Source organism: Ambystoma mexicanum, chromosome 4q (genome assembly GCF_040938575.1).
Source record: "Ambystoma mexicanum isolate Mex_15411 chromosome 4q, UKY_AmexF1_1, whole genome shotgun sequence".
Lineage (NCBI taxonomy): Eukaryota > Metazoa > Chordata > Amphibia > Caudata > Ambystomatidae > Ambystoma > Ambystoma mexicanum.
The window spans coordinates 263,292,822-263,318,089 of record NC_090928.1 but is presented as its reverse complement, the minus strand read 5'-3'; the positions used below and the strand labels follow the sequence as shown (position 1 = coordinate 263,318,089).

General features: G+C 45.0%; 1 protein-coding gene across 1 annotated transcript in view; it reads left to right on the top strand.

The window, feature by feature from the left end:
• The window catches only part of FBLN7 (fibulin 7), a 710,294-nt gene that overhangs the window by 618,109 nt on the left and 66,917 nt on the right, over nt 1-25,268 (top strand). Inside the window, exon 7 of the mRNA XM_069607833.1 lies at nt 6,122-6,260. Within this exon, the coding sequence (XP_069463934.1) occupies nt 6,122-6,260 (139 nt within the window). The remainder of the gene's footprint in view (nt 1-6,121; nt 6,261-25,268) is intronic.

The window sequence follows — 25,268 nt, the reverse complement described above, 5'->3', positions numbered from 1 at the left end:
GACAGGCAACAAAGGCACTGAACAGAAAGGGGGCCGGAATACAACCAAGACAAACAAGTGACATTCCCACTGGGGGTGTATGCAGAATGGGGGAAGATTTTCCCCACAGGTCAGGGGAAACTCTACCATTCTGAGCTAGCTATTATGGAACCCACTCTGAATGCTCATGGAAAAGAGCAGCAGGAGTGGATGTCTGTGTCTGGAGCCTAATACACAAACATTGAAACAATATTCACAAGACTGAAGCCTGTACAGGTCCAGCAGGAACGGAACAGTGACTTCCCCCTGAACCAGCACACCGTTACCAAATATGGCACAATAGACAAGATTAAGATGCGACAAAGGAAAAAGGCACAGATTGCCTGCTGCGAAACCTAGCAGTCAAACTCTGAAAGAAGGAATTACACAACCACAAGTGCAGACAAGAACAGTAACATAAATATCCAAGGAAAGATCGGTAAGTCAAAGTGAGAAAGGTTCAAAGACAGAGAACAGGAAGAACGAGCATAAGAAGACAAAATTAGAGGCGCACAGGTACAGGAGACTGGGACTGCAGACTACAAACTAAGGGCTGGAATCAAGGAACAGCAGACTAAACTGTAGACCAGGAAGAAGTAAACTCAGGAGCGAAACTCTGAACTAGCATAACCAGCACTGAACTGCAGATTGATAAAAAGGAATACAAGGAACTATACCTCTGGACTGGAATACCAAGGCCAGGAGTGCAGACAAATAACATGGAAACTCAGGACTGGAATCTGGGAAGCTAAAGTCAGGTAACACAGACTTCATGCAGGGAGCAAGGAACTGCAGGCATGGGAGGGGGGAAAACTGCAGGAAGTGTGTACAGAGTTTCAGGGACAGGGGAACAAAGCCACAGGCAGACAGCACAGGACTGCAGGCAGAGAAGCGAGGCTGCATGGCAGTGGAGGTTGGCTTCAGTGCAGAGAGCACAGGGGTGTGGGGGCAGTGTGCAGGCTCACAGGGCACAGGAACTGCAGCAGGTTCTAGAAACAGCAGAAATCAAATGTTCAAACAAGAGCGGCTGACAGCAAGCTCATTGCCCGAGCACTATGCGCTGCTGCAAGTAGCTGTTTTGATACTGACCCACCCTGTGCTGAGGCAGGCCCATTAGCAGCACCTGGAGCACCTCACCTGAAGTTGATCTGCCTCCTCCCTATCTGAACCTGGGAAAGCGAAATCAGCACTTATCTCTGGGATTTCTAGGGATTGTAGTCCTAAAACTGCTGAATAGGGATAGACGGGTAATGAGAACTGCCAAAGGTGCATTATGGGATATGTAGATTGTTAAATGAAATATGGAAGTACCAAAGTCTTTCTAGGGGAAATTAAAGATAGAAATATGAATAGGTATTGTCTGGAACGGATCATGGTGATGAATTTCCGAGTCCCAGTGAGTCCACAATGGGTGTCACTTGGTCTTCCAGTTGCACAGTCGTGACATTGATCACCTTAAAATATATTCTCCAGTGCTTCGTCAGTCAGTGATGTACACAGAAGAGTGATATGCTGTTTCTGAGATATGCCATGTAGCAATTCTATATCGCTGAGGCTCACACGTAACCATTTGAACAATGTTACCTGAATGCCAATATGATGCACGAGCATGCCAATCTTTCAGAGCCTTAAATGCCTCTCAAGTTGTATGTCAAAAGGGCTCTTGCTTCTGCCAAGTGGAGGTGGGTGTTTCTGCTTAGAAGTTGAGCATCGCCCTGATGGGCGAGAGATGGATGGACTTTTGTGTTTGCAGGAAGGAACAGTACATTTCCACTATCGATTAGAGGATCCGTTCTTTGCTACTGACGGGTCTCTTCAAGCATGTGTCCCTGGCATGGAAAGCTATGGTAAATGACGCGTGTCCTGCCCTTTACTACAAAGCAGGTGTACATCAGGAGATGGGGTGTGAAAGGTAGTGGAAGGGAGCAGGGACTCCCTGTTTTCATCACCTCAGATGCTTGTTCCACCTCCCAATTCATACCTCTCTTGCTGTGGTACCGGAGGAGGAGGGGGAGGCTATCCACAACCTTCACACCTCCCCCATACCTTCCCTCCCAACCCGCCAAAAACAAGTTGATTGAGGCCATAGTGCCCCCTACTTTCTAACTCTCAGTCATATCCTCAGATTGGTTCCATGTAATAAGGTCCCCTCAAAAATATCGAAAAATTTTCATTTTTTGTGGGGACATTATTACCTGGAACATGCGGGGGACATCCCTGCAACCCCCAAACTCTTTTTTTTTCTTCAAGGGGAGCGGGGGCCACTCCCGCAGTGCCCGCTTCCCCTGTTCCTATATATATGGTCATCTACATAATGCTGCCACAACCTTTTCCCAGTGACATTATATACAGCGACCATATATATATATATATATATATATATATATATATATATATATATATATATATAGGGATATTGTTACCTGATACCCTCAGACTTGCGAAGAGCATCACTGGGAGGGCAGGTGGCAGCGAGCATTGATCTCTGCTACCAGTGTGTCAGTTTCTGTGTCCTTTGCCCAATCAGAAGCTTTTATTGATTGGGTGGAAAATAAAGAAGACACTAAGGATGGTATATGAATCGTTTGCTACCCTTCAGCCCACCCTACATCCACACTCCAAAGACAGACAGACAGGCAGGCAGAGGGGTAGAAGAAGAGAGAAAAGTGGAGGCATATGTAAAGAGACAGACAGACATCTCAGAGGGCGAGAGGTGAGTGAGATCAAAGCCGCAAAGCTGAGAAACATTGATGTTAATGAATCAATGATGAGAGAAAAGTCAATGGCGCCAAGCTGAATGAGAAGGGCACTAAAGCCAAGTAGGTGAAATAGAGAAATAGGTCAAGTGATATGTAAGAGCTGCCACATATAGGGGCGAGAGAGACAGACAAGGCAAGAAAGAGAAAAAAAGAGAGAGAGAGAGAGAGAGAGAGAGAGAAAGAGAGAAAGAGAGCAAGAGAGAGATTGTACAGAAGCCTTGTGGCTGCTTAAGACACAAACATGACAGACACACACCTCAAGCCTACAGATGTGGGAAAGGGGATGAGATTTTGTGTGTGTGTGAGTGTCCATGCATGTGCATGTGTGTATGTGCGTATGTGTGTGTGTGTGCGCATGCACACATTAGTAGAAAGAGTCTGAGCTGTAGAATTCTTGGCCTCGAGGGCAAGGAACCATTTGGGTGTTTCAAGGTATACTTTGGGTGTTTCGAGATATTCAGTAATATTCATGACGTTTTCATGACGTAAATGTGCACATAATGATTTCTGATGCATGCAAATTTATCTCTTGAATATTAATGAAGGATATACTGAAACCCCAACCTGTTTGCGGCCCTATAAGTCTTGGGTCGACACCCCGTAATCATGCAAGAAATAGAGCAAGAAGAAGTATGGAAGGTGATATTGCCCCAGTAAAGACCCAGGCCCCTTCCCGCCAGTACTCTTCAGTGGAAGAGTCTCTACTCCTTGGCCCTCAGATGATAGTTATGCCAATGTATACACTCTGAGCCAATCTGGCATACGCCTATACAAATGCACCAGCTGGTTGCACCAGCTAGGGCAGCAAAATGTGCCTGAGGGGTTCCTTGACTTCGACATGTGAAGTAAAATGACATACCAAAGACTAATGAAACAGTTACAATTGTCTGTTAGAATGCATTTGGTGGCCACAAACATGTTTCATTGAAAAACAAAACTGATGTCGTACCTGAACCTTTTTAATTCCGTTTATGTCACTGCGGACACGCTATGTGGAATTTTAAACCAGCACCACGCTGAGTGTGTTCTTCAATTACTTTATCTGATTTGTGCTCAATTAATTCAGTAATCAGTTCAATCTAGCCGTGATTTGCATTGCATGCTGGGTTCCTGAATTTTAGCCACTGGTGGAAGACATAAGACCTGTCAATTTGATCCATTTACAAGAAATGTGTCAGGTGCTTCACTTGAGTAGTCTCCAGCTGGGAAGAAATAAGCATAGACTCAAACCAGACACTCTTTGAAGACCTGGGTGTAGTTTTGAGATGTGAAGATCAGAGGCAAGGAATTATGGCCTCTGAATATTCCAAGATGTGGTTATTCTGCAGAGGCTCCCTTCGTCTTCTTGCTGTGTAACCATCACTCCTCAACTCAAGCGTCATCATCTTCGTATCGCAACAAGAAAAAGTCAGAACTGGACTGAGGACTTGCTCACTGTTTCAACCTTCGGGTGGGTCTTTTACAAAAAAAGAGATTAGTTGGAAAAATTCCAGGAGATCTGGGCCTCTTTCCTGGATCTATATGGCTGATGTAGACAGAGATAGGTGCGAGATAATATATGTCCCTCATAATCTACACCCTCTAAATAGAATCCGTGTTTAGCTTCAGAACAATGGTTGTCCCGAGAGGAAAGCTCAGCGGCAACGTGCTCGCCTTGGAAGCAAGACGACATGAAGCAACACAGGTTCGATCCCGGGTCTGCGCTTAGAAACCTCCGGGTATTCAAGCGCCTTATAAACACGCAACTAAGACAAACAACCACGCAACTAAAACAAACAATTCATGTAACAGCACCTCGATGCCCGCGAGCTGTGTGAGCGTTTTAAAAAATGCAAATAAATAAACAAATAAATGATGGCATCTGTTTGAAATGTATTTCTACTTATTAGTGACTTTTATTTTTTAAATGTGGAATATTGATGAATGTATCTAATTCTCTGGTCAACTTCCCATTGTGCTGTGTATTTAGATGTTGTACAATTTTTTATTTTCTTCTCTTTGATAAACTACAGTAAAAAGATGTATACACAAGGAAAAAAAGAAGTCAGAACAATATACACAGGGCAAACTAAGGTTAACAAGATGGTGAGCCTGATCAGTTTTGCTATTAATATAGTAAACAGCTGCAGCTATGGGGAATATGCACACAATGGGCCTCATTACGAGTTTGGCGGCAGCCGTGCCGCCAAACTCATGGAATTACCGGCAAAGGGCAATTACCGGGGTATGTCAACCCCGGTCATTACCCATTTGTGAATGGTGCAGGTGCATCTGTCGAGTTGTGCTCGCGGGTGCCGTGTCTGCCCGCCAGAAAGGCACCCGCGAGCACAACTCGTAGTTTGCTGGTCTGGTAATAACTTACCGGGACCGTTACTACCGGACAAGCAAACTTGTAATGAGGCCCAATGTAGTATTATAAATGTGAAACTCTCAACTACAGGGCTATAGTCTACTTGGGGGGCGACAGGTGGCATCTGATAGACAATGTGAGTGAAGCTTGAGTTGTCTATGATGTCATTTGGAACACCTAGGTGGAATGCATACTATAGTCTACACACTGCAGACCGATCTTTAATGTTATGTTGCCTAATGCTCCCCTCTGCACCTTTTTCTACGCCCTCCACTGTCCCAATGGAAGAGCATTGGAAGGGGGTTGAGCGGAGGCATGGCGGAACTATGAACGACACAAGAAATACTAAGCCTGCTCTCCCCCGTCTCCCACAGCAATCTCAGAGGAGAAAGAAATTAGCTGGAATAGGAAACCCTATACCCCTGTTTTGATATCACAGCAATTGATCATACGCTCCATAATCTCGGCAGGACAGCTCAGCAGCAAGGCGCTCCATCTTGGAAGCAAGATGACACGGAGCACCACAGGTTCGATTCCTGAGTCCACGCTTAGAAACCTCTGGGTATTAAGCGCTTTATAAATAACCTATCATATCCTAGTCCTCTTCCATGGCGTCCGGGTAGGAGGATGCAGCATTCAGAACGGGACCGCCCCGTGGAATCCATACACAACAGGAACATTGCATTTTCGCAGTCTGTTTCTGATCATTTACTGGAAACAAGGTCCGACATTCCATAACTTCCAAGGCTTGTCCAGAGGAATGCAGGGCAGACAATTTAGGTATGGAAAGATTGAACATCAGTCTATTTGTTTTGTCTGGTCTCATCACTTGCCAATGTTTCGCGTGCTTCAGAAGCCTTTCTCAAGGAAATTCTCAGTCTGTTTTACTTGCTTACTTTTGATACTTAAAACAATTGTGATGCTTAATGACGATAATGCATTGTCCATGGTGCCTGACCGACTACATCAACAATCCCTTTCATTTGTTATGCAGACATTGATGAATGCAGCATCTCCCAGCACAACTGCACCGGGGGTTCAATGTGCATCAACACAGGGGGAGGCTTCCAGTGTGTCAACCCTGAATGTCCCAGGTCCTTTGGCAACGTCAGCTACGTCAAAACGTCACCCAAGTAAGTGCGCGTCTTGCCAAGAATTTCAGATTTGATTACATGTCGGTCCTAGGAAATGCTTTTCAATCATGCACATTTCCTGTTCAATGTGGAGGGTCTCCATCGCTGTGTCACTGATAAAGTGGCCTTTGTATGATATTGAAGTTACTAGAGCTCAGTAATGGCAACAACATTCATGGAAGGCCATGAATGCAAATCCTCTTTGAGCGGTGTGCATATGTGATAATGTGGTTAGCCATATATGCAGATTCGATGCCGCCATGAGCAGTCAGGAAGTAAGAGCAGGAGGGCATGGCCAGTATGCGAGGTGGCAAGATGGAAACTTTGTTACATGGCATCACAGGGGATGTTTAGGTGATATGGCAGCTGCTATATATAGATGTTAAATTGTGTACTGTAGACAAAGAATTCCGTACATTCTACCCAGAACCTTCATCAGAGTCTTGTCTTAGTTAGATGTGCTTGGTAGAGACCACCAGAGAGGGTCCGCTACCAAGCACAGCAATCCAAGCAGATCTTCCTCTAACGCAGCAGAGTAGTCTCCTGTGTGACTGAGAAAAGATTCAGAAAAGTGAATTCACAAAGAGGAATGGGGTGCATGTATCCTGCCAATCTAAAGAACTAATCAAGCGAAGAGAGTGCTGACCTATCTATTACATTCAGGAGAAATTAATTATTTAAGCCCAAACAATCATTGTTGCACATACGTACAGCTGGCAAACACCTACAGCAGCATAAGCCGCTCAGCAGCTTGTACGATTTTCACCACATGCCATGTGGTCTCGGAGACCTGGTTTTATCCATGCATGTATTGTCCTGAAGAAGGCTTGAAAGACCTATGTTTTGGCTGAAACACTCTCAAAATGTATCCATCGTAGGTCATCTAAGAGGAACTTTTCACAAGTGTACCGTGCACCTGGCCACCCTCTGTCCTCCGGGCCCAGGTACCTGCTCACCCTGCCACCCTCCTGCACTGCCTCCGGGCCACCACTTGCACTGGGGTCTGTATCTGTACCCATACAGTCCCTCATCCACTTTTCTTCTGCACTTACCAGATACACCTTATCTGGCTAACCTAGCACTTTGCCACTTGCTGGCTGCACTACCACTGTTTATCGCCTTTATTTATTTATTTTATTTTACTTATTATTATTTATTCTGTTCTCTCCTTTGCTCCGCACTTTCCACTTCTCCCCCTTCCATGCACTTTCCCCCTTCTCCCTTTCCCATGCACTTGGTCGTTCTCAATGTCACTGCGCCTAGTAAGATCGTTGTTTTTGTTCTCCCCTGTTCCCCTCCCTTAGCCTGGTCGCACTCTGAAACACTTGTGTACGAGTGCGATATAAATGAAATATCATTTCATTTCATTGTTGAACATTTAAATATCGACACTCTAAATTGAACAAGACTAATTTGATTACATGTTTACATTCCTACTAAAGTAACCCTTGTGTTTGAATCTTCCTGTTTGACTGCTTAGGGTAGTTTAAACTTACCTCAGAGATATTTTAAATTCTACTTCATATCACACATCAGCTTAATTCCTATCTGGCACTACAGCAGTGAAGGCATCATCATTTCAGAGTTTTAGACACACAAATTGTGGCTACATTGATACAGCATTAGATTTTACAGAGACGGTTTCTGGGCATAATATCATTTGATTAGATGTGTAGTTATGTTGTTTAAGTTGAAAAAGGCGGGACAGACAATGAAATATGGTGGCAGGAGAGGGACAGGGAATAAGAGAGACTCCCATTGGAATTAGCATGTCGTCTGGTGTCGAGGAGGAGTGTGAGATTGTTCTGGGGGGGTGCTAGTTCCTGGACCCATCAACGGGGAGGTAGTGAGATCCCTCATGTGAAGCCAGAGGGCCCTTTGAGCTGGTTCTTTTAGGCTTGCATGTTCTGGACCTGTGTCATCACTTGCATCGGAAATAACCTGATATGGAATTTGCAACAACGACATGGTGAAAGGACAACTGGAAGTTCTCTGTGACTATGCATGCAAGCCACACAAGACTCATCACAGAAAAACCCTACAGACTCAGATACTGAGTGATACGGGCATGGCCTGAAGATACTTTTTGGAAAGACCCTTGGTTTGAGGGACATTGTTGCATCTACTGAAGCTGTTCTGGTGTTCTTGTTTCAGCAACCCCTATGATTTGCCCGTAAATAGCCTGTGCAGTCCTTAATAAGCCCAGTGAAACAACTTTTCAGTGATATGCCCTTTGTGGAGTTCACTTGTCTGTCAGGGCACCCCACACGTCTCATCTGTGCTTTTTTTAACTATAAGTATTTTAATGCTGACTTTTATGTGTTTATAAGTAGGGGGGTTCTGGGAGTTTCTCTCTTCCGGCCTATATCCCGGGTTTGAGTCTCAACCAGAGTCTTTAGCTCACCATCCTTTCACAGAAGAGAAATTTCCACTACATATCAGTTTTTGTCCAGCACGGAAATGACAGGGAATTCTCTTCTGAACAAGAGTACCACCAGCAACCCCAGACACGTGTTTCGGCCTGGTTCACCCTAAGTTACTAGGGTAATCCAGATGTGGAATCCTCGCTCACTGTTCTTAGAGAGGCACAGCTCCACCTCACTGACGAGGCCCAACCAGGCCGGGACAAGTGTCTGGGGTTGCTGTTGGTACTCGTGTTCAGAGGAGAATTGCTTGTCATTTCGGTGCTGGACATCCTTTGGGCAGTATAAGGACTGATATGTAGTCGAAATGTCTCTTCTGTGAAAGGATGGTGAGCTAAAGACTCTGGTTGAGACTCTAACCCGGGATATAGGCCGGTAGTAGAGAAACACCCAGAACCCCTCTTGTTTGTGCATATTAATTAGCTTTGGGTTTTTACCCTAAATTACTAGGGTAATCCATACGTGGAACCCTTGCTCACTGAAGCATAGCTCCACCTCAGTGACGAGGCCCAACCAGGCCGGAACACGTGTCTAGGTTTGCTGTTGTTACTCTTGTTCAGAGAAGAATTGCCTGTCATTTTGGTGCTGGACTTCCTTTGGGAAGTACAAAGACTGACATGTAGTGGAAATTTCTCTTCTGTGAAGAGATGGTGGGCTGAAGAATCTGGTTGAGACTCTAACCCGGGATATAGGCCGGTAAAGAGACACTCCCAGAGCCCCCCTTACTTATGCAAGGTTTTTACTTATTAACATTTCTTCACAAAGCTCAGTCTGAGCTGTCCCATCTTCTATCGCATGTTGAATATGCCAGCAGCATCTATCTGTGCACCTCAAGTTATGAGGTGCACAGTATGTGATCGGTTGCAGAGAACACAAAATGTGGCTGCACAGATGCTGCTTAGATTGTGCAAGTTGGAGTGTTTTGCAGCAGCTCACTCTGTTTATTCTGGCTGCCAGTCTTGTCCCAAGCGCAATGTAAAGCCTTGTGGATGGTACACCAAGCAATTCATGGTGTAGGACCCCCCTTTTCTTTAGGGATATCTTCCATTTTTACCAGACAAATCACCTTTTAAGACCTAAAAATACTAATCTGCTGGTTTTGCCTAAGTTTAGAGGCATCACACGTGAAGAGCATGTCTTCTCCTCTTCAGAGACCAACTCCGGAACTCTATCCCCATCTACTTAAGACTATTCAGGATCAGTTGGCTTTCAGACAAACTGGCTTATGTAATAACTACTGAGTTTTCCATATTTAATCTCTAAAATATTAACATAGCCTACATATTAACTTGCAGCTCAGCTCTATGAGGTCACATTTTATGGTGAAAGACCACTCTAGCAAACATTTATAGCATATTAGTTCCCGGCGAGAGTCAAGCAGAATTCAACACGCATTCCGATTGGCTCTCGCCGGGTCCTTACCCAGCCGAGAATTCTTCGATTCTCCACCGGGACTCCAGCTGCTTTGTCTTCAGCGGGGGGGGCGTGGCAGCCCCTCAGCCAATGAGGAGGCTCGAAGCGGGGCCACCCCCGCTCCGAGCCTCCCCACAGCTGAGAGGCTGCCTCCGCCCCCCGCTGGGGACTCGGGTAAGCTTTTTCTTTTTTTTTTTACCTTCCCTCCCTCCTCCCTACCCCCCCCCACTTACCTTCTTGCTCCTGCACCCTGGTGGGGAACGATGGCAGCCTCCAGCAGTGTGGAGACTCTGCGCCTCCACACAGCTGGAGGCTTCCATCGTCCCCTGGCAGGGACGAAGGTACGTTTTTTTTTTTTTCTTCCCCCTTCCCCTCCCTCCCGCCCTTCCAACCCCACTTACCTTCTGCTTCTTTTTTTCGGGAGCGGACGCGCTGGGAACACTTGTGTTCCCAGCGCGTCCGCTCCCGATGGCCGCCATGGAAAGGGAAAACGGACTGCCGTTTTCCCTTTCCCGGCGGCCATTTTCTTGGTCTTTTTTTTTTTCTGTCCCGAAACGCTGCGGCATTTCGGGACAGAAGAAAATGCTTTTAGTGCCCCGGTCACACACATAATGCGGGCCGGGGTACTAGTAGCAATATGACCCTCGCGTCGGGGGCATTACCGACTCACATTGCTTAAATATAACATGCTTGGCAGAGTATCTAAACCTTCTTTTAAAAGAGTTTTAAGCCTAGGACAGATATTTCTATGTTGGGCCTACTTATCTTGAGGCCATGTTTCACCCACCAAGTCCTCATTCCCTCAAGGCCCTTGGATGTGTTCAAAAACTGGTCCTGCTAGCATGTGACACCTAGGTTTCCTGTCATGGTAGACATAGAGGTGCATGTGTTGTGAGTGCAGGAGGTCCGTGAGGGGTTTAACCCAGATGTTGAAAAGCAGCGTGATAGTGGAGAGACCTGGGGTACCCCAGTGTATTCATTGCTGGAGGGGAGTGGAGAAGAGCTTGAGACCCAATCTCTGATCACACATGAAGCCAGACAAGTAAGGCCTTGGACACAGTTTGCAGGTGGTCCAGGAGGATGTTCTGGTCAATCATATCGAGGGCTGCTGACGGATCTAGTGGGATGTCCTTGGTAACAGAACGGATGTGTTCTACGGAGAGTAAGCCTTCCCATACAGAGATGCACACAGATTCTGTTCTTGGGTGTGAAAAAGTCAGATTGGCAGCAATCCAGATTGAGGCGGGACTGCTGTGAGGTCCACTGGAAGCCTGCGAAGGGGGGGTAGTTGTTAAATTCAGCTGGGTCAAGTGTGCCCCCATTGAGAAGCAGGTGGAGGGGCCCTATTAGTGTTTCAGGTCCTTAGGGTCTACATCTTCTAGCATACGATGGATTCTGCCATTAGTTTGGCATGGATCCCAGCATAGAATGCAGTGCAGGCTGCTTGGCAGGGGCTGCCAGGATCTGAGGCCTATGAACATGCAGGGCACTATCAGTGTCTTTACGGCTGAGAAAGCCAGGCCGCCTTATTGGTATGGTTCTTAAGTGGGGTTGCAAATCATGCCCTCAGTCTGGGCTACACTGGCTAGGATTTAGGCAGCCCTCATGTCTGCTTTTTGGAGAAGGTGGCTAGGATGTTGCAGAGCGCCGGTGTTTGTGGACAGTTGAGGATGAGCATGGCAAGGAAAGGAATGTTTCCCCCACTTTGAGCAATCCTCAGGACGAATGAAATCCTCTAATATCAGTGCTCTTGTAACAGTGTGAACATATCTTGGTGGTAAGCAGTGCCGGTGTGCTCCAGCTCTAGCCTTGGCTGTTGGAGAGCTGTATCTTCTGCCATGTAGTTTGTAGCACATTGTGTTTGTGCTTGACCTGGTTGAGTGGTGGCCTTACCTAGGGGTTGTTTGGGGATATGGTCTTCCCTTTCTGCAAGGGGTCACGGAATTAATTTCAACACAAACACCAGTCTGTCACTCAGAGCACTTGTAATGCTGAGTCAGCTAGAAAAGATGTTGGGCTTCAATATGAATTTGTTGGTCAGTCAGCTGTTAATAGCCTGAATTACCGCCAAACCAGTTACCATTACCGCGACTCAGTTCTGTGCACTTACCGTGGAATTTAAGTGGTGGCAAGGTGCAATAAATCCCCATTTTGGAGTAATGTTTGGAATTGGGCAGTTCCACCCCTTTTGCCTCCAGCATCTTGCTGGAGATGAATCCTTCTCTTTACCTCCAAACACAGAATTCGGCGGTGCAGTAAACGTGGCAGTATTTCCTTTACTATCAAAAAAGATGGCGGTAATGGAATTACGGCTACTTTTTTAACACTTTGCAGAGCACATAATGAGCCACTGAAGGTGGTTCGAGGAGTTACTTTTTTTTAGATGAAAAAGGTGTGTTTAGCTTGTGTCCTTTGTTAGGGTGGGTGCAGCATGACAGAGGAAAGGATTCGCAGTGGTAAAACCAAAATACTGGGAAGCAGCTGATTTAGCCTATATAAAGTAAATGGACTGCCAGTAACTGCACCTCCATTTCCCTCAAAGAAGAGTTGTGAAAGGTCTTTGTGCAGCATTTCGTATTTGCTGCACCACCCAATATATAGTTATTCTACGATCTAAGCATGTACATGAGAAGAACCAACATATTTAAGCTTTGCTGGTGTTTTGGCTTCACGGATATTGTCTGGTGCACTTAGATACTAGCACCCCCTTCAGCCTCACAGAATCCTCACTGGAATAATTACCACAAGGGATGAGCTTAACATCTACAATTATGAGGTTGATAGGTATCTAGGCCCATAGGGGAAAGAAGTCACCCAACTTTCGAATGCTTTAAATCCATTTCAAACTACATTTTCTCTCAGTAAATGTCTGAGCCTGTGGTCATAAGCCTGCTAGTCACTTTCAACTTTCACCTTTTGCCCACAGCTCTACTTTGCTTCCTCCTTGTGAAATTCTTCTGAAATGTTACGTTTATGTATAATGATAAACCTTTAAACTGTTGACGAAGTTTGAGCTTAGCATCTACTCAGAAGGGTGCCACTGCCACCACCCGCAGAAGCTCATCAGTGGTGAGAAGGGAGAACCTCTGTCACACTAGAAACACCTGCAGGGGGCTACTACGGTCTAGGCCAGGGTTGTCCAACTCCAGACCTTGAGGGCCGTAAACATGTTGGAGTTTCAGGACTCCCTTCATTAATATTCATGAGTTAAATGTGCATATACTGATTATAAATGTATGCAAATCTTTTCTCATGAATATTATTGAGGTATATCCTGAAAACTCATCAGGATTCCGGCCCTCTAGGCCTGGGGCGGAAACAGTAAAACAGATGGTATTTAGCAAATAGTGTCTGTTTTATCTCCTGCTCCATTACAGGTTCAGAGGTATGTTTACCTCTAGTAAATGCCAAGGGAACACCCCTGGCAGCAAATACCTCCACTTTGCAGGGTGTTTTTTAACCCTGCAAATTGGCCAGTTTTTACCTAGATCCCAGAGCTGGGTATACGAATTGTAAACAGTCCCCTGTGGATTTGTTTTAAAACGTGTTGCTACTGTACAGGAATAAAACACAAGTGCTTCCCTTCAATATAGGAAAAAAACTGTTGTCATGGGGACATTGGAAGGTGTGAAAAAGTGGCCATCGCTGATGCCCACCCACTCACCACCTTTCACATGTAGTGCACAAAAGGGCAGGATTTACCCTTTCGTGCAATATGAGGGTGGACATGGATAGGGAATTATCAAACATGACAGCAGGTGGTATGTCTGGAATTCCGCTGGTGGTATTCCAGAAATACCACTACCATTATCAATGGGTGAGTGATATCTCTGTGTTCGGCTGGATTTTTAGAAATACCTCTGTGGCAATGGTAATTACCACCAACAGTATTCATCCCCAAAAATCGGTGCATACCTTACGAGGTCCCTAGTATTAAAAAATATGTGTTCGGCAAAATAGTGAAACTAGGTGTAAAACAACAGAAATGTAGTCTCTGCTAGCCGTTTGATTGAATTAATGCAAGACAAAGTGAAAAAGAGGTATTTGCAAAGAAATGTAATACCTCAGGGAGATAAGAGGGAAAAGGAGATGTGGAAAGCAAATATTAAGATGAAAAACACAACACTATGACATACAACTAGAAAATAAATCTGTTATGGGAAAAGGGGTATTTTGAGTAATCTTTGTAAGTTTTCATGATGTATTTTGGCATGGAGGTATGCTTGTGGCCAGGTTTCACATGCAGAAGACACAGAAGAGCTATGGGCAGTACAGTTGTACATTGTGCCTTGCAGCTGTACTGAAGGACATGTCGACTTGCAACCAGGCATTGCTGGAGAATGCCTCATTAGAGGTTTGGTGGTATCCTGCTGGTAAATGCCGTGGGATACCAGCAAACGGTAATAGCATTACCGCCACTTTGTCTGCCAGAATTACCGGCAAATTACAAGTGGCAAAAAGTGCTGTAAATTCCATGGAGTCGCACAGGTCTCTGTGATGGGAATTGACGTTATTACCGCTAATATCGTCATTTTCTGGGGGTGGGCCGCCATAATTACAGGCAGCTTGGAGCTGAAGGTAAATCCAACCACTCCAAGCCTGGAGTGTGCTGGTGTGGTAATGTGCCAGTATGCGATAACTCCGGCACGTTATTACTGCACCAGCACACTCATAATGAGGCCCAGTCTGTGCATTGTGGAGTGAGCATGTTCACAGACATCCCAATACTGAGACCCAGCTAAAACACACTAATTTATGACACTCCCATTTCTTCCTCATATTCAATTATCCCAGCTGTCCAAACCAGTATTTATAGTTCAATGTTAGGATGATTGCTGTGACAAATGAAATGACCACCACGCCTAGGGCTCATTATGTACTTAGTGCTTTAAGCATAAAACTATTGCATCACTTACGCTTTGCCACATATAAAGATCTGTGGTCATTCTTATGTTCTCAGAATCAGCTGTGATGTTACGCAAAGCGGACAGAACCCCTCTTTGGTTCTATGTGTCTCCTCCTAGATGAGCGTGCAAGACTGTCCATCCTGCAATGATAACCCCCTCCTAGATGAGTGTGCAAGACTGTCCATCCTGCAATGATAACCCCCTCCTAGATGAGTGTGCAAGACTGTCCATCCTGCAATGATAACCCCCTCCTAGATGAGCGTGCAAGACTGTCCATCCTGCAATGATAATCCCCTCCTAGATGAGCGTGCAAGACTGTCCATCCTGCAATGATAACCCACTCCTAGATGAGCGTGCAAGACTGTCCATCCTGCAATGATAATCCCCTCCTAGATGAGTGTGCAAGACTGTCCATCCTGCAATGATAACCCCCTCCTAGATGAGCGTGCAAGACTGTCCATCCTGCAATGATAACCCCCTCCTAGATGAGCGTGCAAGACTGTCCATCCTGCAATGATAACCCCCTCCTAGATGAGCGTGCAAGACTGTCCATCCTGCAATGATAACCCCCTCCTAGATGAGCGTGCAAGACTGTCCATCCTGCAATGATAACCCCCTCCTAGATGAGCGTGCAAGACTGTCCATCCTGCAATGATAACCCCCTCCTAGATGAGCGTGCAAGACTGTCCATCCTGCAATGATAACCCCCTCCTAGATGAGCGTGCAAGACTGTCCATCCTGCAATGATAACCCCCACCTAGATGAGCGTGCAAGACTGTCCATCCATGATAACCCCCTCCTAGATGAGCGTGCAAGACTGTCCATCCTGCAATGATAACGCGTGCAAGACTGTCCATCCTGCAATGATAACCCCCTCCTAGATGAGCGTGCAAGACTGTCCATCCTGCAATGATAACCCCCTCCTAGATGAGTGTGCAAGACTGTCCATCCTGCAATGATAACCCCCTCCTAGATGAGCGTGCAAGACTGTCCATCCTGCAATGATAACCCCCTCCTAGATGAGCGTGCAAGACTGTCCATCCTGCAATGATAACCCCCTCCTAGATGAGCGTGCAAGACTGTCCATCCTGCAATGATAACCCCGTCCTAGATGAGCATGCAAGACTGTCCATCCTGCAATGATAACCCCCTCCTAGATGAGTGTGCAAGACTGTCCATCCTGCAATGATAACCTGGTTGTATGTCAGAAGTGTAAATTGCAACGGTTTGCAATTCCCTGAAAAATGAGGAAAATGCCTAAGTGCCCTTTTTATGTTTTGTCATTTATTTCTTAATGGGGGTTATGCCCTATACAATATTTGCCCCTGCCTCTAACTTTGCCCCCCTTTTTTACACCATGTGTTCACACTTTTGCTTATCTTTCCATATAAATTACATGTATGGTTGGCATTGGAAAGTCATCAGACTAGGGTCAAGAAAAGTACATTTTATTTTTAATTATGATTTGATTTTCTGACTGCAAGCCTTATAAACCTATAACAGCAAATTATTGACATGATTATTCTAGGTTGTGGCACTGTGCTTTGCTCAGTAAAGCAAGTGGAGCTTGAAAGAGAGTCAGTGTACAATGTTAACAATGTTCATACAATAAAGGGCCCCATTCATGCAATTCTTTGCACGGTTCAAAGTGGCTTTGCACTGCTAAAACATGATTTTGCACCGGTGATACAAACCCTGAGTCATGGAACTGTGCAAAGTGTATTTTTGCCATGCAAAGTCAGTTTAAAGTTCATTTTGCACTGCAAAAATACACTTTGCACAGTTCCATGAATCAGGGTTTATGTCAGCGAAGCCAAATCATTTTTCAGTAGTGCAAAGCCACTTTGAACCGTGCAAAGAATTCCATGAATCAGGCCCTAAAATGTGTCCTTTTTAATATATATATTTTTCTAAACAAGGCCCCCACCCCCAAGATGTCTTTTGTTCTCTGGTTGCACAACTGTCAGAAAAGGCTGGGGTTGGCTCTAGCAGAGACATAGAGCGAGACAGAGAGAAGGACAAAGAGGTCTAAGTGAGTGTGAAAGTGAAAGAGCTAGAGCGAGAGAAAACGAGAGAGTGAAAGTGGGAGGGATAGAGAGAGGAAGAGAGAGAGGAAAACAGGGGCACAGAAAGAGAGGGGCATAAGGACCGTGCTACCTCAGCATACGGGACGCCAGCTACAGCTAGTACTATAAGTCTAATACACCATTGGACTCTGGCCTGGAGGATGTGTCAAATCTTTTTGTAATTCAACTATGACCTTCATAGGCCGCACTGGTAATGGTATGTGCTGACAGATGTCTATGACAAGTGCTAACTAAGACGTGACTATCAGCAGAACTGTAAGGTGGTGGCATTTATTTTGGTAAGCCAGTGTAGTGTGCATTGCAGCAGCGGTAACAGGACAACGCGTTGGCATGGCTAGGGCTTTCATTGCTAGAAACTGAAGAAATACGCAGTGGTTGCATAACATCCAAATTAATCTCAACCAGGCTTTACTGGATAGGCGCATTTCTGTCCATCTTCACAGTTAATTGGATGCTCTTGCGCTGAACCAACAGGAGGGGAGTCAAGGACAGAAGCTGGAAGAGGTAGAGGAGATTCTGGGGCTTTTTCACATGAAATCTGAATTTCAGTTAATCACGCTTTGAGAAAAACTGAACAAACAATATTGGGAAACACAACTTGGAACCTTGAGAGTAATTTAAATAGAAATCCCTGTATTGGCAAGGGTTTATTGGAGGATTTAAACAGAAAGCACTGTATTGCTAAGGATATATCAGAGTATTTAAATAGAAAGCACTGTATTGGCAAGGGCTTATCCGAGGCTTTAAATAGAAAGCACTGTATTGACAAGGGTATATCAGAGGATTTGAATATAAAGCACTGAATTGGCAAGGCTTTATTGGAGGATTTAAACAGAAAGCACTGTATTGCTAAGGGTTTATCAGAGGATTTAAATATAAAGCACTGTATTGGCAAGGGTTTATCAGAGGCTTTAAATAGAAAGCACTGTATTGGCAAGGGTATATCAGAGGATTTGAATAGAAAGCACTGTATTGGTAAGAGTTTATCAGAGGATTTAAATAGAAAGCACTGTATTGGCAAGGGTTTATCAGAGGCTTTAAATAGAAAGCACTGTATTGGCAAGGGTTTATCAGAGGATGTCAATAGAAAGCACTGTATTGGCAAGGATATTGACAAGGGTTTATCAGAGGATTTAAATAGAACACACTCTACCGGTAAGCGTTTATTGGAGGATTTAAACAGAAAGCACTGTATTGCTAAGGGCTTATCAGAGGATTTAAATAGAAAGCACTGTATTGGCAAGGGTTTATCAGAGGCTTTAAATAGAAAGCACTGTATTGGCAAGGGTTTATCAGAGGATGTCAATAGAAAGCACTGTATTAGCAAGGGTATTGACAAGGGTTTATCAGAGGATTTAAATAGAACGATCTGTTCCGATAAGGGTTTATCAGAGGCTTTAAATAGAAAGCACTGTATTGGCAAGAGTTTATCAGTGGCTTTAAACAGAATGCACTGTACTGGTAAGGTTTTATCAGAGGCATTAAATAGAAAGCACTCTATTGGCAAGGGTTTATCAGAGGAATTGTCTCTAACAGGAATCTTCAACTATGTTGAAGTGTTTAAATCAGCCAGCGTGACCTGTTAGCTCTGGAGCTAAGTACCTAAACTATGGTAGAGTCCCTGATAATGTCGGCGAGTTCCATCAACGCTTCTACTCCACGCAGACCTTACGACAGAAAAAGGCACGTGCAGTGTGTGTAAAGAAATAGGAAATGTCTCTTTCGTTTTTTGCATGATGATGAGACATGTTAGTCGGAATGAGTAAATAGATGATCTGCCATAACATATTTCCATTTATGGTTACAAATGTAAAATCATTTCACATATACTGTTATAACAAAACTCACCATAAAACACCAGTCCTTAAATACATTATAAATTAGATAAAACAAATCAATTGCACCATTACACAGAAGAAAAGGTGAGATTAGATGTGCCAGCCAGCATTGTATTGGCTATCTTAAGTGCCTACCCTCTATCTGAAGCTACTAAGCCCTTCCCTGGCACTCCAGCAATGGACAACTTTAATCAGATACAGGCTGCTTTGAGGCCTCTGTTACTCAATAATAACAACATTTCCAAAGATGTGATATTTTGCTTCATCGATTTATCATGTTTGAGATTCCCATCCTGGCAATCATGAGCACAGGCACCCTGCGGGCCTGCAAATCCACTGGGGGTCCCCCCTGCCTGATGTCAGCTGCCTTAGCCAACTAACTCCAGTGGGAGAATCTATTGATATGATGGCGTAGAAGTAAGACATGAGACATGCCTTTATGCCTTCACAGTGAGGGGCCTACATTTAAGAGTCACTATGTAGACAATTACAGCCCAGACAAGACACATTGGGGAGACAGTCTACTAAAACTGCAGGAGACTGCTCAGGTATGTGTACACCTGGAGATCAGGTCCATCTGTTTTGTAAAGACAGAAATACTGTTGTATCTGAAAATAGTAATGAGGTACATATTTATATACTACATCATTATTGTACTTTCCTCTTTTTTCATTGATACGTCTTTTTGTATAGTATTAAATAAATAATCAATATCCACAGACACGTTTAAGAAAACACAGAGACCATGTCTTTATCATGTTCCCACCAAGAATAGTATCCTGCCCTCCACCTTGTCTCTCCCCAGCATTATGATCCTTGCGTCCCGGGGTCAATTTGAGTTCCCCGGTGCAAAGACATTCCCGGATGGCAGACTTGGAACCTACTGGAACTCGAATGTTCACTTGGTTAATTGTGCTCCCATTCTGATGAAGGTTTGTCTGAGACTGAAACAATTGCTGGCTGTACACGTCTAGTTGCAATCCATGTCCCAAATAGGGCCCAGCTACGTGGGGGTTACATGTGTTTAAGCAAAAAAGTATCCATGTATGAATTTTTGTTTTCTGTAACACTTACCTTGCTTTAAGACTTCACCAGGACACCTTGTCATAGAGGAGAATTAGAACCTAATCACCAGGACATACTGTACAAGCTACCCCCACAGGGTTCCAGCGCAGTGGGCTGGAAGGGCTGCTTGGATGAAGGGAGCCAAGGGAAAGGGCAGTATAAGGGTTGGAAGTGTGTTTTGTGGCGGAGAAAGGAAGTGAGTAGGGCTAAGCAGCAAGGAGACAGTTCTCTGGGGGCTGTGGCCTCGAGCGACCCTCCAGGGCATAGAGAGATATTGCCACTGGGCCACATATGCCATGGACAACCCGAGCAGGGCCAGCAAAGGGAATAAGCTGGGCCACAGGTGTAGGTCGCCTGGAAAGAAGAGAGACACTGGTGAAGGGTGGGGCTGAGGGAGACTTGTGTTTGCCCCACTGAGCTATGCCCGAACCTAAGGGTTTCGTCCAAAATGACCGTGGGCAAAAGGTCAGAGTCCCAAAAGTCTGACCCCTATTTGTTCGCATAAACATGTATAGGGGTAAGGTGGGGGGGGGTGTTGGGGGTTTCCCCCCACATATATTTATGCGAACAAATGGGAAATACAAAATCCAAAAAATCTGACTTTTGGGACTCAGACTTTTTAATTCTGTATTTTCACGCAGATCCAGCCTAAGTGGGGTGGTGGAGCATCAGGGTAACCGGAAGCCCTGGGCAAATCAGTGGTGTGGCCCAGGTGAAGAAAAGGTGGCCTGCAAAAAAAGACATCCCCCTAAGGGCCAGATGGTGCGGATGAATGTGTCATACTACCACCCAGAAGAGCCAGGGCTTAAGTGGGGTGTCAAAGGGCTGTCCAGTGGTAATGAGTGCTGTTGCCAGTACCACTGTAGTGGGGTGAGCAGAGCCTCTTCTGGTCCTGGAGCACTGTGTACCAGTGCGTCATCCTGGCAGCAAAGAAAGACCGGGCAGGTGCGAGAGGCAGCGTGGTTCTAGGTGGAGGCCGGACCCACTCCCTCATATGTGACTCAGGCATCCACAAGTGAGAAAAGTGGGCCGGCCCTCAGATGAGCAAACACTGCCTGCTCCCTCAAGGGAGTCAGCATAATTGCCAACACCACCACAGTGGAAATGGTCCTGTATGCGATTATGGAGGGCATGTAGTTGGCGCAGCGGGGTCACCCCGCCTCCTCAAGTGCCTCTCAGGCACGAGATGGAGAAGTGGGTGGGCTCCTCCTAGCTGCAGGGGTAGAAAATAAGGGGGAACGTGAACGCTGGTGCCAGCAAGAGGAAGCCACCAATAGGTAATGTGCCCTGAGGGGCTCATGCATGGACCGAAATAACAAAGGGGGCGGTATAAGAGCTGGCAACGCCCAACGTCAAGGCAGACTGCCGATGCCATTACTTAGGGAGGATGCCCACGTGTAGCATGACTCCTGTGTACAATTGGCTGCTTGACAGTCCATGGGGGGTAGAGGGAGGACTGCGCCAGCCTAGCTAGGCAGTAAAGGCAGTCTTTCAGTGCCATCCTATTGCCCTGGCAATTCATGGTAGCAAGAACAGAGAGGTTTACAGATTGGCAGCAGGAAGGAAGCTGCTGTAGTTATTATTGGGTCGGTTGATGTCTCACAATGTACTTGCCTGCTGGGGCTGAAATCCCCCTTTGCGTAATGTGAGCTAGTGCTTGGTATGCGGGTGTCAGGAACTCGGGTCGTGGCCCATTTGCTGTTATACGTGTTATCTGTATTGTTGCAGGTTGCCTAACACTGATTCCCTCTCCACAGCTGGTCTGTGGAGAGGGGAAGCTCCTGTAGTGATCTCTCGCTGGCTTGGCGGTAGGTGCATATGCCGTCAGGCCACGGCAAAATAAAGTAGGGCCATAAGGGTCTAATGTATTAACCATCACCCTCTGCGTATAATTAGGTTAAACAATTCACAACTGGTCATTAACCTTTCAAATAGCATTACCATGGCTAGAACACACAGGCTCGTCTTCCTGTCAAGTGATTGCATGAAACATTTGACGTCATGCCGAATACAAAACGTATGTTTTGGCCTCGCTTATAAACGGTTACTTAAAAACTGGTTCTGACTATCTGATTGGGAGTCTATTTTAAAGAGAGTATTATACGATGCACATACTAAAAACGGTGGAAAGAAAGCACACAGCGGAAGAGTGAGTTATTCTTCAGTTTGCTAAAAACTTATTAATTTGTGTCATTTTCATTCCCTGTTCGGATGAAAATTCGAAGACCTCTGAAATAAGTGCGGCAGAGTTGATGTTTGGAATTTATTCGACCGGCCACTCTTAAAGGTTCCTTCCAAGTGCACCTGCAGAAACTTTTTCCTCTTTTGTGCAAACAAACATTTAGTCACTTCTATCATCCTCATCATCAGCTTTATTGCGGTTTAAAACCATAAAAGCAACTACATGCAGACATAGTCAATATCAACATAAACCAACCAACAATACACACAGAATCAAAAGACAGACTGCTTACACAAGTTAGTCAAGAAGTCGAATATTAAAATCTGGTTACCGTTGTATAGAGGCTGTACCCCATCTTAATAGGGATGGTGTTCCCACACTACAGTATGTTTCCTGGCACAACATACGTACACAACGTAACATTTAAAAATGTATTATCTACTTTGTATGAGCATAAGCCAATGAGATGACAGCTGACTGCTCTAAATCATACCCCAATTAGACAACATTACATAATACCTTAGACACAAACATCAAATGGATGCTGGCCAGTTAAAATGTTCTCATCTTGTTATTTGACCATTGCTGCACAGCACCGTTCTCCTTCTCAGCCATGCCCTGTGGATATATTTGGCAATAAAGTGTAACATGATAACATTTTCACATTTTGTACAAAGTTCCGGAGCTTCAGACACCCTCCTAATACATTTTAGTCTGAAAATTGGCAGTACATACATTGCCCTGTGAGCAGTATATCTAGGGCATAGCAACATGAAATGGGTAACAGATTTGTTTGGTGCTCCGCAACACTGGCAGCCTGAGCGATTTTAAAATGATTCCATCCTTTTGTGAAAGAGGCTAAACGCAGAGTTCCTGCTCCTCGATCATATAGTGGGGAGTCTGCCAGGCAGGGAGTGATCACGTCTAGATAGCACTCATAATAAACAGGTTGTCACCAAAGCCTGTCTGTAATGCTCTCTACAGACTGCCTTGATCAGTTTCCTACTCTCCTGGGCCTATGATATCTGGCCACACCCAATGCTGAGCACCAGCTCTTAGTGTGCCTCAGCCAGGGACCTGTGCGGCTGCCCTCTAGAGGCAGGACATTTGCCAACAACTCTTTGAACATATACAGGGCTGACCAGTTATGGGACCATAAACATAACTGTTTTAGGGCTATGATGTGCTCTATCGGACGTACATCATATTCTAGACGCAGTATAGCATTTGGAGCACAGGTAGGTTGCAATATTATCGATTTTAAAAACAGGCTTTTCTATTACACCCATGCTTACTGAATTTTCACTGCCCCAAATCTATGGACCGTATACTGCTGCAGGTACAGCTTTAGACCAGTACAATTCCAGGACTGGTGTCAATGCACCTTTATAACACACAAAACAGAGTAAGGAACAAAAGCTTCACCGGAGCTGTTTATTATATTGTGCAGTTAATGCGACCCTAACTCTTTCCCCACAGGGAGTGCACTATACCAACCCTGCATGATGTTTCTAACCCTCAAAAGCACTAATGCGCAGGCTACCGGCAGGGAATACATGGGGACTATTCTTGCCCTATGTCAAAACACTGAAAGACCTTTTCACAATGAACTTCCACAATAAATTTTATACATACAAATTTCATACAGCGATGGGTCATTAGCCCAAACAATTAAAACCAAAGCAGTTACGGGAAAACCATTTCCCGGCTGCACCCTTGGATGAAACAGACAGGTCACGTGGGACTCGGCGTCAAACACTCTGACAATTTAATTGCCCTCTGTGAGGTGTGTCTGGTTGATCCAGGAGTAATTTCTAAAACATTTTGTAAAAGTATAAGTGTCGCACAAATTCTTAGCACAACATGCACTCAATACACAACTCTTTTTTTACAGGTGCATGAACCATTCTCCTGTGCGGGAATACATGACAACTCTATAAAAGAAAACATATATTCTGTGACATTGATTCAAACAATTTTTGTCTAAAAGTGCATAAGTCCACTTGTGTCACTCTAAATGAGGTGACATCTGTATGTCTGGTCGACCGGTTTCAACGATGTCTTGCGTGTATCATATTCTTCAGGACCCATTATTGCTTCTTTTGACCCAATCAGCAAGCCCCGTAGGGGCGGGATTGCGACATATTCTGTGGATAAAATGGGAGAACGTCAAAATGACCTCTCTCATATATGGGAAAAAGAATGCGGCATTTCTTAATGACTCTTATTGATGGAATGAAATAATTTTGCTTTCCAATGTACTGAACAAGTCAATTGGTGACATTAAAAGAGAGGCTATCTTCACCCTGCCCCATCACCATTAAGTGCATGACATCATGTCTAACCTGACAAGATCATACCTGTCCAACTGTTTGTATATGCGAAGAAGAGGCACACTCGGTTTCGGCATTGTTGCCACTTTCAGATAGTCAAGTTGGGACGCCTAAGATGGTGCTTAATCTGCAACATAAGAACACTCATGTTGCATTATTTGTGTATGTGTTTGACGCCGAGTCCCACGTGACCTGTCTGTTTCATCCAAGGGTGCAGCCGGGAAATGGTTTTCCCGTAACTGCTTTGGTTTTAATTGTTTGGGCTAATGACCCATCGCTGTATGAAATTTGTATGTATAAAATTTATTGTGGAAGTTCATTGTGAAAAGGTCTTTCAGTGTTTTGACATAGGGCAAGAATAGTCCCCATGTATTCCCTGCCGGTAGCTGGCGCATTAGTGCTTTTGAGGGTTAGAAACATCATGGAGGGTTGGTATAGTGCACTCCCTGTGGGGAAAGAGTTAGGGTCGCATTAACTGCACAATATAATAAACAGCTCCGGTGAAGCTTTTGTTCCTTACTCTGTTTTGTGTGTTATAGTGTTTCTCTGATAACAGAAAGGACACATACCCGTTGTTTGAGGTAATGTGTATTTGAGTAAAATCCCTGTGTGTTAGTTGGTGAATGCATCTTTGCCATGCGTGCAATAAAACCTCCTAATCCTCCCACTGTGTTTTGTCAGGGTCATGGCAGATTTAGAAACTTGATCTTGCCAGGTACAATTCTCTGTAAAACACAGGCCCAGGTAATTGTACACTGTG